The sequence below is a fragment of the Ovis canadensis genome, chromosome 26 (genome assembly GCF_042477335.2).
Source record: "Ovis canadensis isolate MfBH-ARS-UI-01 breed Bighorn chromosome 26, ARS-UI_OviCan_v2, whole genome shotgun sequence".
Taxonomy (NCBI): Eukaryota; Metazoa; Chordata; class Mammalia; order Artiodactyla; family Bovidae; genus Ovis; species Ovis canadensis.
Genome location: NC_091270.1, coordinates 54523630 through 54538647, shown reverse-complemented (window position 1 = coordinate 54538647; position 15018 = coordinate 54523630). Strand labels below are relative to the sequence as shown.

Sequence of the window (15018 nt, the reverse complement as noted above, 5' to 3'; positions counted from 1 at the left end):
GCCCCGAGATTCCGTTATCGCCACTGAGACGCTGTGTTTGGAAAACACAATGGACTTGCGGCCGTCTTGCCTCAGCCTCTGAGACTCCACTTCCCTCCTCCTTGCGGGGCTGAAATGGAATCCACACTTGCAGCGAGCTAGTGCGCTTCCTGCATTCCCAGTCCTGAGGTCCTCGCCCCCTGCCCCCCCCACCCCCCCCCCACCCCCCGTCGGGCCGGGACTCAACACCGAGTGCTCAGAGGCCCAGGGTCACAGGGCCACGGCGCCTCCCTCCACGGTAACTCTTAAGCAAACTTCTGAGCGTGATTCCGCCTCTGCGACTGGGCAAGGTTTCACAAGAAAAGGCTCTTACCAACTCTGGCTAGAATTTTCTAAACTACAAAGGTTTGTCCAGTTAAGTGTTTCACAATGGATTCGATGTTTTTGTTTTTTTGTTTTTTTCTTAAAAGTGTAACAGCTGATTTGAGAGCACACAAAACAACAGAGCAGAGTGCAAACAAGAGAAACCGGAGGAGAAGTGACCCACAATCGGTTCTGAATCGCGCTCCCCCCTCACAAAAGGCGCGTTAGGCATCAGGTAGCAAGTCATCAGAGCAAAGAAATCAAGAGCAAAGAGATGACCTGTACAGAAACTAACAGAAATATACAGTGGGAAAGGTTACCAACGCACCATTTAGTCACAGACATCTTTTTTTTTAATATATTCACGGATTTACCAGAAAGATCTTGAAAACCTCTTGTTTTGCTCCACGACCAGCACTTCCTGGCCGCAGACGGATCCTAAGTAACTTTCTGCTTAATGCTCGGCGTTTCAGGTCGGTGCTCTTTCCTCTCCGACACGTTGCGCTTGACCTTGGCAGTGACCGGAGACGTGTCTGGGTTCAGCGAGGGGCTGGAGTGCGACTTCTTCAGGCCCGCGGGGCCCCCCCTGCCGCCGCTCAGGAGCTCCAGGCCCCCCTCTTTCAGGAGGCGGACGTACATCTCGTAGCGGGTTTTCTGCGGGGAGTCAGAGAAGAGGGGTCAGGGACACTGCCACAGCACAGGGCACAAGCCAGCCCGCGGCCCGGGAAAGGGCTGGCTCTCGGGAGACTGACCGAGGGGTTCACCGATTCAAGGAGAGACTGTGGGTTCTCCTTTGTTCTGCATTTTTGCAGGAATGGCGTGCAGATGGAGGAAGCGTGCTTCCTGAACGCTCAGCACCAGACAATGTGGCCTCTGGTTTTGGGGGCCAGAAGGTGCTCAAGCCTGCAGCCACTGGGGTCACCACGTGGGCCATGGGCAAGGCCTCCCCTGAACCTGGCGGGGGCGCCCGGTTCTCCACTCCCAGCTTGAGGAAGCAGCTGGTGATGGACTTATACTCCTGACCCAACAGAAACACTCACACTTCCTGGAAGCTTGCCCTGGTTTCCTGTGATTGCGTTTCTGCTAGGATTACCAACTTCTCAGAGCTGCCTTCTTGTGAAACCTCAAATTATTCCCTGATGCTTTTCTTCATTCTGCACATTTATATTTTTTTCATCAACTGTTCGTTGAGTGTCTGCTATGTTTTAAACGACTCCTTGATTTTCCTGTCTTTAGTATCTTGTTCTAAGAATAATTGAGAACACTGTAGAGATATTTTTTTCTCTAACCCTAATTGATGTTGCTGCTTTTTGTTTTTTAAAGTTTGTATCCAAATCACTATATAGAATTATTTTTTATCTACGTTGCAAATTATAGAAGGGTCTCAGATTCTCAGTTTGATAGACTGTAAAATAAGTCTCCCATCACAGTGATTCAACACAGAAGGATTTGTAGAGGCCTAAAGTATTTTTTTTCTTTTCTTTTTTTTTTTATTTTTATTTTTTTTTCTTAACAAAAAAACACATCGGTTATAAATCGTCTCAACAAAGGCAGGCAAAGTCTGTTACAACAATAACTCTTTTAGAGATTTGTCAGGTTAGATTGAGATTTTGTATATCTCAGTTTTAAATTAATAATTATGAAGCTGAAGCTACTGGAAGCTACTTTTTCAAGTTGTTTTGTTCAAAAGTAGGGAAAAGCCACTAGCCCTTAGGTTTGCTCTGGGTTTGGTCAGCATCCATGTTGGGGTGCCAAGCTTTGGTTGGTGAAGATGACATTTATAAGGTACCCACACGCTAACTGCAGGTTATTAATACAAGAACACAACTGGTCCATTATCATCCCTGTTTTACAGGAAAGGAAAGAGAGGCAGCGATAAGTCCAGGAGATACAGAAGTGACGTCAGGATCTGGACTCAGGAACCTGACTTTAGAACCCACACTCTGAAGCTCTATGTCCTCCCTGGATATGAAAACACACACATGAGCGTGTACTTTAGGATGACAACTCTGACACACACTGAAGGTTTGGCCAACCAAAAGCCACTTTCAACCCCCCTCCTCTCCTATGTCCCTCCCGGTACAAAGGTTGATAAAACCAAACACTGACTTTCCCAGACTCTCTTGCAGCTAAGGTGGGCTGTGTGACGCTTTGGCCACTGAGGTGTAAGGAGAACATGCCTGGGGGAGAGACCTGCTTTCTGATAAAGAGGGGCTTAGAGGAGAATCACTGGTGTCAGCCCTTCCCTCGTACTCCTAAAGCTGCGACCCATGACACGGGCAGCAGGCATGCAGCAGAGGGGCAGTATGCAAGGCCTGAGGGGAGGCAAAGACAGAGAGAGCCCTGGCTCTTGAGCACAAGTGGCTGGATCCAGCGCTCACTGTCCCCGCCTCCTCCGACTGTCTCATTAAGCGTGAATCATACATTCCACGGTTCATCAGGTAGTGGTATTTTCCCCACATTTTTTTCTTCCAGTTCCCAGAGATATAATTCACACGTAGCCCTGTGTAAGTTTCAGGCGTACAGCATAATGATATGATGTCTATACATCATGAAAGAGTGATCACAGGAAGTTTAGTGAACATCCATTGTCTCATACAGACACAAAACTAACGGAATAGAAGAAAAAGGATTTTCTTTGAGATGAGAACCCTAAAGGATTTACCCTCCTAACAGCTTTAACATACAACATGGAGCAGCGCTGTTTTATTTACCCTGTGTTCCACTGCATCCTAGCACTCACTGACTTTGTAGCTGGGAGTCTGTACCTTTTGACTGCCTTCGTCCAATTTCCCCTCCCCTAACGGATCTCCAGAAAGCCGACCTCTTGTTATGAGTTTGTTTGTTCATCTGTTTGTTTTCTATGTAGAAATTCCCTACAACACTGTTAGCTCCTGTTATACACACACGGTGATTCAACATTTCTGTACGTTTCAAAATGATCACCATGATAAGTCTAGTTACCATCTGTTACCGTGTAAAGATATCACACAATTATTGATTCAGTTATTTTGCATCTGGAAGTCGGTGTCTCGCGACCTCCTCACCTGTTTCCCTCCCTACCCAGCCCTTCATCCTCACCTGTTTCCCCCCTCACTCCCTCCCTCCTCACCTGTTTCCCTCCTCACCCCAGCCCTCCCTCCTCACCTGTTTCCCTCCTCACCCCAGCCCTCCCTCCTCACCTGTTTCCCTCCCTCCTCACCCCAGCCCTCCCTCCTCACCTGTTTCCCTCCCTCCTCACCCCAGCCCTCCCTCCTCACCTGTTTCCCTCCCTCCTCACCCCAGCCCTCCCTCCTCACCTGTTTCCCTCCTCACCCCAGCCCTCCCTCCTCACCTGTTTCCCTCCCTCCTCACCCCAGCCCTCCCTCCTCACCTGTTTCCCTCCCTCCTCACTCCAGCCCTCCCTCCTCACCTGTTTCCCTCCTCACTCCAGCCCTCCCTCCTCACCTGTTTCCCTCCCTCCTCACTCCAGCCCTCCCTCCTCACCTGTTTCCCTCCTCACCCCAGCCCTCCCTCCTCACCTGTTTCCCTCCCTCCTCACCCCAGCCCTCCCTCCTCACCTGTTTCCCTCCACACCCGAGCCCTCCCTCCTCCAGCAGCCACCTGTTAGTTCTCGGTTTCTATGGCTCTGTTTCTGCTGTTTTGTCTGTTCACTGGTTCTGTTTTTTTTAGATTCCACTTATAAGTGAAATCACGTAGTACATGTCTTCCTGACTTATTTCACCAAGCATATCACCCTCTCGGTCCGTTCACACTGTCAGGAATGGTAGGACTTCGTCCTCTTTTATTGCTGAGTGGTCTCCCACTGTACATGGACCACACCTTCTTGTCCGTTCGTCTGGTGCTGGACTGATGTTGCTTCCCTATCTTGGCAGTTGTGAATAATCCTGCCATGAGCATTGGCACGCTCTATCTTTTTGAGTTCGTGTGCTCATTTTCTTCACATGTACACCCAGAAGTGGGAGCTGGATCACGTGGTAGTCCTATTTCTAGTTTCTGAGGACTGCCCTAGCGCTTTCCACAGTGGCTGCCCCGATTGTTTTTAATCGAGGTAGAGTTGATTTACATCTTGTGTTAGTTTAAGGTCTATAACAAAGTGATTCCATTTCATATAAATATTTTATATAAAGCTTTATATGAGTGAAGGTTGCTCAGTCACGTCTGACTCTTTGCGACTCCATAGACTATACAGTCCATGGAATTCTCCAGGCCAGAATACTGGAGTGGGTAGCCTTTCCCTTCTCCAGGGGATCCTCCCAACCCAGGGATGGAAACCCAGGTCTCCTGCATTGCTGGTGGATTCTTTACCAGCTGAGCCACAAGGGAAGCCCAAGAATACTGGAGTGGGTAGCCTATGCCTTCTCCAGGGGATCTTCCCAACCGAGGAATCAAACTGGGTCTCCTGAATTGCAGGCAGATTTTTTACCAACTGAGCTATGATCATATAAATTTTACCAAAATATCTATATATACTTATTTAAAAATCTTTATATATTTACCTAAATACATTTATATAAATATATTTATATATTTATACAAATATCTTTTTCTTTATAGGTAATTACAAGATATTGAACACAGTTGCCTGTGCTACGCAATAGGTCCTTACTATTTGTCTATTTTATATACAGTAGTCTGTGCCTATTAGACCCAAACTCCTACTTTCTCTCTCCCCTCTGGCTGCACCAGTGCATAATCCCACTAACAGTGTAGGAGGGTGCCCTTTGCTCCACATCCTTGCCAACGCTTGGTATCTGTGTTCCTTTTGATGATGGCCATTCTGACAGGTATGAGGTGTATCTCACTGTGGTTTCAATTTGCATTTTCCTGATGATTAGTGATGCTGAGCACCTTTTCAAGTGCATCGGGTCCTGCTAATTGCTGATGAAAGCATCACTAATTGATACAAATTCCAATTTTAGTAAAGAAGTAACGAAGGAACGAAATACTACTCTTTTCTCAGAAAGCTACATAAGGGTTTAATAAGGGCATTTGCTAATAAAAATACATCACCAGTATTACATAGTAGTCTATCATCAGTGAAACCTAAATCTATTCATTCTAGGCATTTAGAGAGTTAATCTGTCTCTATAAACTGCTTTGGTGGCAAGATTAAAATGCAAGAAAGAACTACTCCCGATATGAACAAGGTTTAATAAAATGATCTAAAGACAGTTTAAAAATAGATTCAGAAAATCAATGTAAGGCATACTATTTCACAAAGCTAGGGCAATTATACAATCAAAGGGGTATGAAGGACAATTTTCTGAGATGACTTGAGAGGGGACAAAAGGGAAAAAGGTGACCAGGCTACTTTCTACTAGTTTTTGAAGACACCGACACTATTGGGGAAATTCACCTAAAAATACATGAAGAAAAGACATTTCATCCACTCATTTTACAGCTCCAGCTGCAAAGCTCTTGTCCCCAGTAAACTGGGCTTCCCTGATGCCTCAGATGGTAAGGAATCTGCCTGCAAGGCAAGAGATCCAGGTTTGATCCCTAGGTCAGGAAGATCCTCTGGGAAGGGAATGGCTACCCACTCCAGTATAATTGGCCAGCACTTACCCTAGAGTTGGGCTTCCCTGTTGGCTCAGAGGTTAAAGTGTCTGCCTGCAATGTGGGAGACCTGGGTTCGATCCCTGGGTCGGGACGTTCCCCTGGAGAAGGAAATGGCAACCCACTCCAGTATTCTTGCCTGGACAGTCCCAAGGACGGAGGAGCCTGGTGGGCTACAGTCCACGGGGTCACAAAGAGTCGGACACAACTGAGCGACTTCACGTTCACTTTATCCTACAGCAGCTTCTGGGTCTGGGTAATGGTTAGTTAGTATGCCAGTGATGACTAGGGGAGCAGCGTAGAGATGGGTCTACAAACATGAGGAGGGAAACTTGACAAGAAAAACCCTGCTCCTTGACTCCACTTTCTCCAATAGCTTTCCCATCCCTCTGTCTTCAGGATAAATTCAGAATCTCACCATGTCTCTGCTTCTATCACTTCCAGTCATCTTGTGCCTGGGTTACTGTGACAGCTTCCCCTGCCCCTCTCTGCACCCCCCCAAGCAAACTCTTCTCAAAAGACAGTCATGGGCTAAACTGTAGGCTAGAATGTGTCATCTCTGCTCAAAATTCTCCAATGGCTTCTCATCCTTAAAAATGCTTCCCACCCCCAAACTCTTACACTGGCCTAGGAGACCTCCACCAGTGCCGCCCCGCACCCCCTCCATCCGTCTGGGGTCTTTGCCCTCCCCGGGAATGCTGTGCACAGGTCCCCCGCCTCCTGACTGTCCTTGAACACAGCAGACAGGCTGCTGTTCCAGACGTCTGGAGCCTTCTCTCTGCCTGAGAACCATGGCCCCCAGGAACCCACAGGGCATATTCGCTGGCCTCTTCACCCACTTCCACCTTCACTCAAGTGTCTCCTTTACGTGGGGGCCTTCCCTGGCCACCCGGACCGAAAATGGCCACGTCTGCTCTGACTGCCGGTCACTGAATTATTCTTCTCCTTGGCGTTCTCACCATGAGCCTCAGAGTTTGCTTACGGATCGACCTTGTTTATCTCTCCCCTGCCAATCCTAGAAGGCAATCACATGGGGGCAAGGACTTGGCTTTTGTCTGTTAATACATCCCCAGCACGGAGAACACGGAGCACGCGTGGAGTAAACAACACTTCTCACATCTAATGAAAACATTCTGAACTCTCAGTGTGGCAAATTCTAGAAAAATAAAACCATGGATATAGATGCGGAGGTAGACGCCTGATGAGCCCTGCGCTGGCTGCCTCTGGGGACACTCTCTCTCCTCCAGTGGTCCACATTTCAACATTTTCTGTCAATATGCTATAGTCTGGCCCTGAGGGACACCACTCAGCAGAGACTCGTTTATGCCCTTCATCCACGCGTGTCAACCACGGCTGTCAAGACACCACCCACGCAAACCCTGCAGAGTGAGCTGAGGCTGCCTGCTTAAGACTGGGGCTCTCTCTCTGCAGAGAAAGAAAAGCAGCTTAGACCACACCACTGGTGGCTCAGCACGGTAAAGAATCCACCTGCCAATGCAGGAGACATGGGTTCAATCCCTAGTCCAGGAAGACCCCAGCTGCTGAGCCTGTGTGCCTGCCCCAACTGCTGAGCCCGTGCTCTGGAGCCCGGGAGCCACGATTGCTGCGCTCACGTGCCACAACTATGGAAGCCCGTGTGTCCAAGAGCCTGGGCTCCATAATGAGAAGCCACCGCGATGAGAAGCCTGTGCTCTGCAACCAGAGAGGAGTCCCTGCTCGCTGCAATGAGGGAAACCCCTGTGCAGCAATTAAGACCCAGCACAGCCAAACTTTGTTTAAAAAGCATTGTCCTTGGCAAAAAACAAAACAAAACAGAAACTGGACCAGTGTATGTGGAGCGTGGTGGTTACCAGCTGGTAGTTACTAGCTCTCATTCTGATGTGAAGGGCAGCCTCTGAATCTACCTTCTAATAAAAGTACTCATTATAGTGTCTGTCAATGGTCACTTCTATGTGAATTTCTTTGCCTGATGACTCTTGCATGTGACTTACAGGATCACATTCACCCTTGGGTAAATCCTTCAGTGCTCACCCAAGACTCTGAGCTCTGTGGGTCAGAGCAGCAGTCTCATCAATATTATTATGGGAAGTAATCTGCTTCTCAGTCGTGTCCGACTCTTTGTGACTCCATGGACTATACAGTCCATGGAATTCTCCAGGCCAGAATGCTGCAGTGGGTAGCCTTTCCCCCTTCTCCAGGGGATCTTCCCAACCCAGGGATTGAACCCAGGTCTCCCACATTGCAGGTGGATTCTTTACCAGCTGAGCCACCAGGGAAGCCCAAGAATACTGGAGTGGGTAGCCCAGCCCTTCTCCAGGGGATCTTCCTGATCCAGGAACTGAATCAGGGTCTCCCGCATTAAAGGCAGATTCTTTACCAGCTTGGCTACAAGGAAGCCCTGGGTTCCATCCCTGGGTTGGGAAGCTCCCCAGGAGAAGGGAAAGGCTACCCACTCCAGTATTCTGGCCTGGAGAATTCCATGGACTGTACAGCCCATGGGGGCAAAGAATTGGACACAACTGAACGACTTTCACTTTCAATCTGCTGCTGACGATGAACAAGTAAAGTAAGTAAAGTAATAACACTGCGTAGGTGTTACACCTTTGCTCTGACAAAAGTGTTTATAACCAGATGGTAAAAAGGCAAGAATAAACAACAAAAAATTCATTAATTAAAAATGAATGTTTAATTAATACAGTTTCATGTCTCAGAGTAACCACTGCGTAAGAGTGGACACAGCTCCAGATGAACCATGAGACGGGCTGCAGAAAGCGGGTCTGTGGGAAGCGAGCTGGCAGTGACAAGTGCTGTCCTGGGGTCAGGATGGCACTGATTCACTTTCCCAGATCCTGGCTGGCAGTCATGATGTGGCCTTTCTGGGGCGTGTCCTTCATGGAACGACAGAGGGAGTTTGAGAATGCCAGGTGACTTGGGGGCAACTGCTGCCTTTCCCCCCATTCTTAAAGGTTTTGTTTTGGTCTCTGTGGATCCTTCTCAGGTCATTTCTTAAAAATCTCAGAGCTACGTGCTTCAGCTTCCTTGCTCGGGCATCTCCAACAGTGTGAGCAGATTTCTCGCAGGACAGCTGTGTAAGCTGGTCTCACTGTCAGAAAACTTGAGATGGGACTTGACCAAATCCAAGCTCAGTGGCTACTCTCTGCAGAGAAGCACCTGAACACTGTTTCTGAGGCCTTGTCCATTCAGCAAGCTCTTGCCCTTAATTTCCTTTTAAGATTTGCTCTTTCCATGAAGCCTTCCCTGATCACCAAGAGCCAAAGACAATTCAAATGCTAAACAGCTTCTTTCTTTCTTAAAATCAAGTTCTTTCTTCGCTTGGAAACCTCCTTACTACATTTTGTGCAATGTAAATTTATTAAGTGGGTCTTCAATCACCTATAAGAATACTTCTCAAACAGGTAGGAAACATCCCTTTCACTAGCAGCAATGCCTACTAGAGGGGAATGAAAAATACAGTGTCTAAGGCCACAAGAGTTCTGACTCAGGTTAAATGTTAAGTGCTAAGATATATATACATACATATATATATATACACACACACACATATATATTATATATGTAACATTATTATTTGAAAAGAAGTTTAACCACATCTACATATAAATGTACAGGCATCTGATTGAGCAGTTTCATTTCTCCTGAGCTCTGCATACCATTTTTCATTTCATTTAATATAACACTATCTCCTTTTGACCTCTGATACATGAATATGATAGTAACAGGCTAAATGAAAACTGTGATGGCAATCCTAACTTAGGTACTGCCATCAGTATTCAGACCTTGCTGCTCCAGCAATCAAATCCTGAATACATTTCCTCCTGACATTTCCCTTTCTCATGAAGGCAGGGTAAAAGGCCAGCTTAAGATGAAATGAGAGGAACAGCGATAATGTCATGTACACACAGCAAAACAGTTTCTGCTCCTAGAGCTTCACACTGGAAAACAAAGAAACCAAAACAATTAAAACAAGCCAACAGAACAGGGTGCTGTTGAAGGAACTGATTATTCAAATAAAGGCTCTGCATTCTATAGGACAATGCCGAATGGATTTGCAGACTTTCTCCCTAACTTGCTGGCTCACCTTCTGCTGCTGCTGCTAAGGCGCTTCAGTCGTGTCCGACTCTGTGTGACCCCATAGACAGCAGCTTATCAGGCTCCCCCGTCCCTGGGATTCTCCAGGCAAGAACACTGGAGTGGGTTGCCATTTCCTTCTCCAATGCATGAAAGTGAAAAACGAAAGTGAAGTCTCTCAGTCATGTCTGATTCTTCGCAACCCCATGGACTGCAGCCCACCAGGCTCCTCCATCCATGGGATTTTCCAGGCAAGAGTACTGGAGTGGGTTGCCATTGCCTTCTCCGGCTCAACTTCTACTACCCACTAATTTAAGGAAGCAATACATTCAAAACAGAGCTTTCTCAAAGTTCTTACCTAAAAGCTATGTAAATCAGTAGTTAGATATTAATAGGTAGGTATCAGTAGGCTCACCTTCTGCTGCTGCTGCTGCTATTGCTAAGTCGCTTCAGTCGTGTCTGACTCTGTGCGACCCCATAGACAGAAGCCCACCAAGCTCCCCTGTCCCCGGGATTCTCTAGGCAAGAACACTGGAGTGAGTTGCCATTTCCTTCTCCAATGCATGAAAGTGAAAAGTGAAAGGGAAGTCGCTCAGTCGTGTCCGACTCCTAGCGACCCCATGGACTGCAGCCTACCAGGCTCCTCCATCCATGGGATTTTCCAGGCAAGAGCACTGGAGTGGGGTGCCATTGCCTTCTCCGAGGCTCACCTTCTATTACCTATTAATTTAGGGAAGCAATACATTCAAAACAGAGCTTTCTGATAAGTTCTTACCTGAAGGTATGCTAGGACTTACATTTTAAAAAGAAATTTCAACGTTTTTCCCCTCTGCCATTCCCCTATCAGGCTTCTGCATGCAGTGGTAACCCACTGCCAAGACAGAGCAAACAGACCCAATTTTAGGTTGTACAGTTTGTAGTCATGGCTCTTTGGAAAAACCTGAGGCAATGTGAATTCTACTGTTTCATTTCAATCTGCCTTCTGGCTCGACTGTTCTCTAAATGGACTTTTTGACTTCAATTAAAAACAAAACTAAAATAAAAAGCTTACTTCGAATAATAATATAAGCAGAAGAGGTTAAAAAAAAAAAAAGTTCTAACAGACAAAAAGCACTGGGGTTGTAGAGAGTGTTTGGGGAGTGTCCTGGTCTCCATCCTAAGGCGCCTGCTCTCTGCCAGGTGACAGGTGAGCCCAGGCCGCTGCCCCCAGAGGCCCTGTAGGCCCCTCAGAGGCGGGGCAACGAGGGCCGAACAGCCACCCTCGTCCTACCTCCCCCTCCCAGGACCTCTCCCCAGGCAGGGCACGAAGTCTCCCTGCAGCGCTTCATGTCTGCAGCATCCGCGTCTCTGTGAGAAGACAGAAGCCGGCGTGCAGGAGAGCGTCCCCAGTTCCCAAAGCTAACCTGTGAAAAGCTGCTGCCTTACTCCCTCTTCACACTTGGTTTCTCGAGCTCTCGAAACTATAAACCCAGTCTGTATCAGTACCAGACTTTTTTTCTTAAGAAATTAAACCCCCAAATCCTCAATTTAAAAGTCCACAGAGCTCACTCAGCAAAGAGAACACAATTTGCTTTCTTGGCAGAAATTGTCCATTTCCCACCCAGCAGGGGTTCAGTCCTACTGACCAGCCCAGCACAGGGATCCTGCCCCAGGGGCCCCGCCCCGCCCAGCGTGGCCCTGTGTGAGGGCTTTTACAACAGCTGAGTGGGAAATTAACTGGAAGAAGAAAATTGACTCTGCATCCGTGGGATTAACAAATTTGCTGCTCAGCAAAATGGAAAAAAAAAAATCTGTCCTTTGAAGCACAGAGATGTGAAGTTGAGTTTCTACAAACCTAAGTAATTGAGCTGAAGAAACACTACTTATCTGCATAAGAAGCTAAATTTAACTCCCATGGGATAAAGCGTGTCTCTAAGTTTTTCCTTCCGGACCTCGCATCTAAAACAAAGTTTTAGTCTGTTATGACAGCACTCCTGCACAGGCCAGGCTCCTCAGCCTTGGTTTCTGTTCTGTTTGTGTTTCCGGCTGTCCGGGGATTCCCTCAGAAGCATGCTCGTGGCACTCTTCACACTAGGCGGCCCGTCACACCTCGGCTCCCAAAATGGCAATGCCAGTCCTAAGGGGACAGGCCGGTCTTTCCAGGAAAAATTTTAAAGTAGGATCTGAGGAAGTTTGAAGGTAAACCACCTTCCCCATCGACCTTCCAGGCCACGTCATCCCTAAATATATTGATGGCTTTTGAGCTTAGAGCCGTTTTGCGCCTTCTGCAGGCCCGGTTCAAATGTCCTTCTATCCTCTCTGGCTCCGTGGCCAGTGGCGAGCCTGTCCCCATCGTAAAGTATCCTCGTCCCGTGGAGTCGGAGGGCCCAGGGAGGAGTGACCAGGCCTCGGCAGGCCGCTCACTCCCTCCAGCCTCCGGTCCACGTGGGGAGCGAGCGGCAGCGGGAAACTCCCGGGCCTCCCTAAGGAGGGCATCGCGACTCACGGACGAGGACACAGGACCGCTCCGGGGAGCGGAAGCACATGGAAAGCCGGCGTGGTGACCCGGCCACAGGACGGCCGAGGCCGGGCCTGGTGAGGGTGGACGCGTCCCGTGCGAGCCCCCACGCGTCCGTCTGCGCGAGAGCTGAGCCCCCGGGACCACCGGGGGGACGGGCGCTCCTGCAACAAGCCTGTGCTGGGGAGTGGCCCCCAGCCTTCCAGGGAGGGCTGGGCTGACAGTCCTGGTATAAACACAGGCTTTTTTTGCATCTGAGTTTTCTCTAATATTTCCAGAAAAACATTTCTGAAAACATTAGTTTCCATTATAAGTTTACTGAGTAATTCTGAACTTAGACCCACCAAAAGGACTGGAGAAGCCTGCTCCCTCCAAGAAGTCCCTGAATCAGACTGGGGACTCAAGCAAACGAGTTTTTAAAACTCTTACGTCAAACGCGTACCGATTATTATAGGCAACAGCAGGAAGAAACCTAATGTAGTTAGAGATAAAGCATTCTGGGTAAAAAGAAAAAAAAAAGCATAGTTCGCGCAGGAAAGGGCTAATGGCACCAGCACTCAGCAAAAAGTGACGGACAGGAGGGTCACGTATGGAAGGGTCTAAGGGGAGCAGGAACGGGGCTGCTCCCGCTGCTCCCGTGAGAACTGCTTTGTGGGGAGACTGACCGGAGTTTCTATTCTCCCAGGTCCCTTGGTGACAGCGCTCACACCAGAGCCCCACCCAGAAGTAACGATCGAAACAGTAAGACCAGGGCGGACGCAGAGTCTTACGTGACCGACAGCCGGGCCTCTTCGATTATGCGAGAAACCTACGTGCCGCGTGATCCCGGGAGCGCACCTCCGCTCCTGGCTCTTAGACCGGCCGAGCAGGAGCCAGAGAACACGCCCCACGTGGCTTCCTGAGCCCCGAGTGTACAGAGACACTACAGTCTGAAGGCTTAGCAAGAAAAAAACGTGTCAGACATCGTGATATTTTATATTGATTACATATGGAAATGATAACATTTGGGACATACTGTGTTAAATTGAAAAATCTTTTTACAATGAATTGTTTCTTTTTCTTACATGTGGCTACTAAATACGTAAAATCACGTGTGTGGTTTGCATTGTATCTCTATCGGACAGAGATGGTCTAGATCCCCTGAGAGCCCCAAACTGAAATATTCTTGTTTTGTGTTTTGTGTTTGTATCTGACTCTCTGCGACCCCCTGGCCTGCAGCCCACCAGGTTTCCCCGTCCCTCATCTCTGGGAGTTTGCTCAAACTCACGTCTATTGAGTCGGTGATGCCATCCAGCTATCTTGTCCTCTGTCGCCCCCTTCTCCTCCTGCCCTCAGTCTTCCCCAGCATCAGGGTCAGTATGTTACAGCAAAAATACAGAGGCAGAAGGGGCCTTAAGGTTAGTTCACCCAGTTTCATCTCATCTTCATAGCCAGAAACCGAGGTCCAGAGAAGGACGAGACTAAAGTGGCCTAACTTCCAGGCCATCCCTTTTCCTCATTTCACTGTTTTATAACTGCAAGCTTTTGTGCCTTTTTCTCGCAGACAGTACCTTTACCCCAAGCAGTGACGCTCCTCAGAGCAGACATTTCAGGCGTGAGGATGGATTTAAGGACAGTCACTGCAGGGCCCATGACTGACTCTCTGTTCTGCTTCTCAATCATCTGTTTAAAATGTGATTCAAAGGCTCCCTGTTGCTAAGCTTCTCCTCCCTTCAAAAGCGTGCGTCATCTTTTACAGATGAAAACCCAGAGCTCTGCAGCCCTCACTCAGCGTGCTGTACAAAATGCAATTCCAAATGGCAAAGCAAAACCCCTGCCTCTGATGTGAACTGGACTTGTATGTCTGGGCAACTGCTGGACTTGGGTCTCTAGCTTTGGACTCTTAACACTTAGTCTTCTACAAGAAAAAGAAAATTCCTAAACTTCCGTAAGAAGTCAATCAACCTGCCACATCTTAGCTTCTCAGATCCATACATAATCACCTTTGTACTCTTTTCTGTAAAGGAAATGTCACTGGATTTAGGCTAGACTCTGCTCCTGAGACTGAGACTGGCTGCTAATCTCCTAGGAGGGTGGGGAAATTTCCCTTACTTTCACTCTGGAGAAAGCAAGTGATCATGGCCATCTCTGTACGTTTACAACCAAGTCCACTCACAAATTAGCAGCCAGATTGTCTTGTCTCAGTGACGCATTTGCTCGGGGACAGCTGGCAGGGCCCTGAGACAGGTCCTTGCACTCACTGCTCCTGTGAGAGGAGAAGCGGTCCATCATGTGAAAATTACTTATGTGATGTTGACAGATAAAAACTGTGCCATCTGAAGAAACAGAGCTAAGATCACAGTCAGAGAATCTGTTCAAAAAGAAATACATCAAACCGCCCACCCACCCATCCAGCCAACAAATAACCCCACAGTAAGGCTGAGGGCCTACAACCAGAAACGTATGTATATGCACTTCTCTATACGAACTGTCTTGCGTCTCCTTCACAGCACTACATGGAATGGGCTCTCGTGCTCAAGCACATCAGTTTC

General features: G+C 48.1%; 1 protein-coding gene across 14 annotated transcripts in view; it reads right to left on the bottom strand.

Moving 5' to 3' along the window:
• Positions 1-420: 420 nt before the first annotated feature.
• PSD3 (pleckstrin and Sec7 domain containing 3) overlaps positions 421-15018 on the bottom strand; it is a 589734-nt gene continuing 575136 nt past the window's right edge. For 13 of the 14 annotated variants that reach the window (XM_069572780.1, XM_069572779.1, XM_069572782.1 and 10 more), the window contains one exon: positions 421-996. In XM_069572780.1, the coding sequence (XP_069428881.1) occupies positions 781-996 (216 nt within the window). In that variant the 3' untranslated portion in view covers positions 421-780. Of the gene's footprint in view, positions 997-8564; positions 9855-15018 lie in introns of those variants that run through there. The other variant, XM_069572788.1, reaches the window with a different exon arrangement.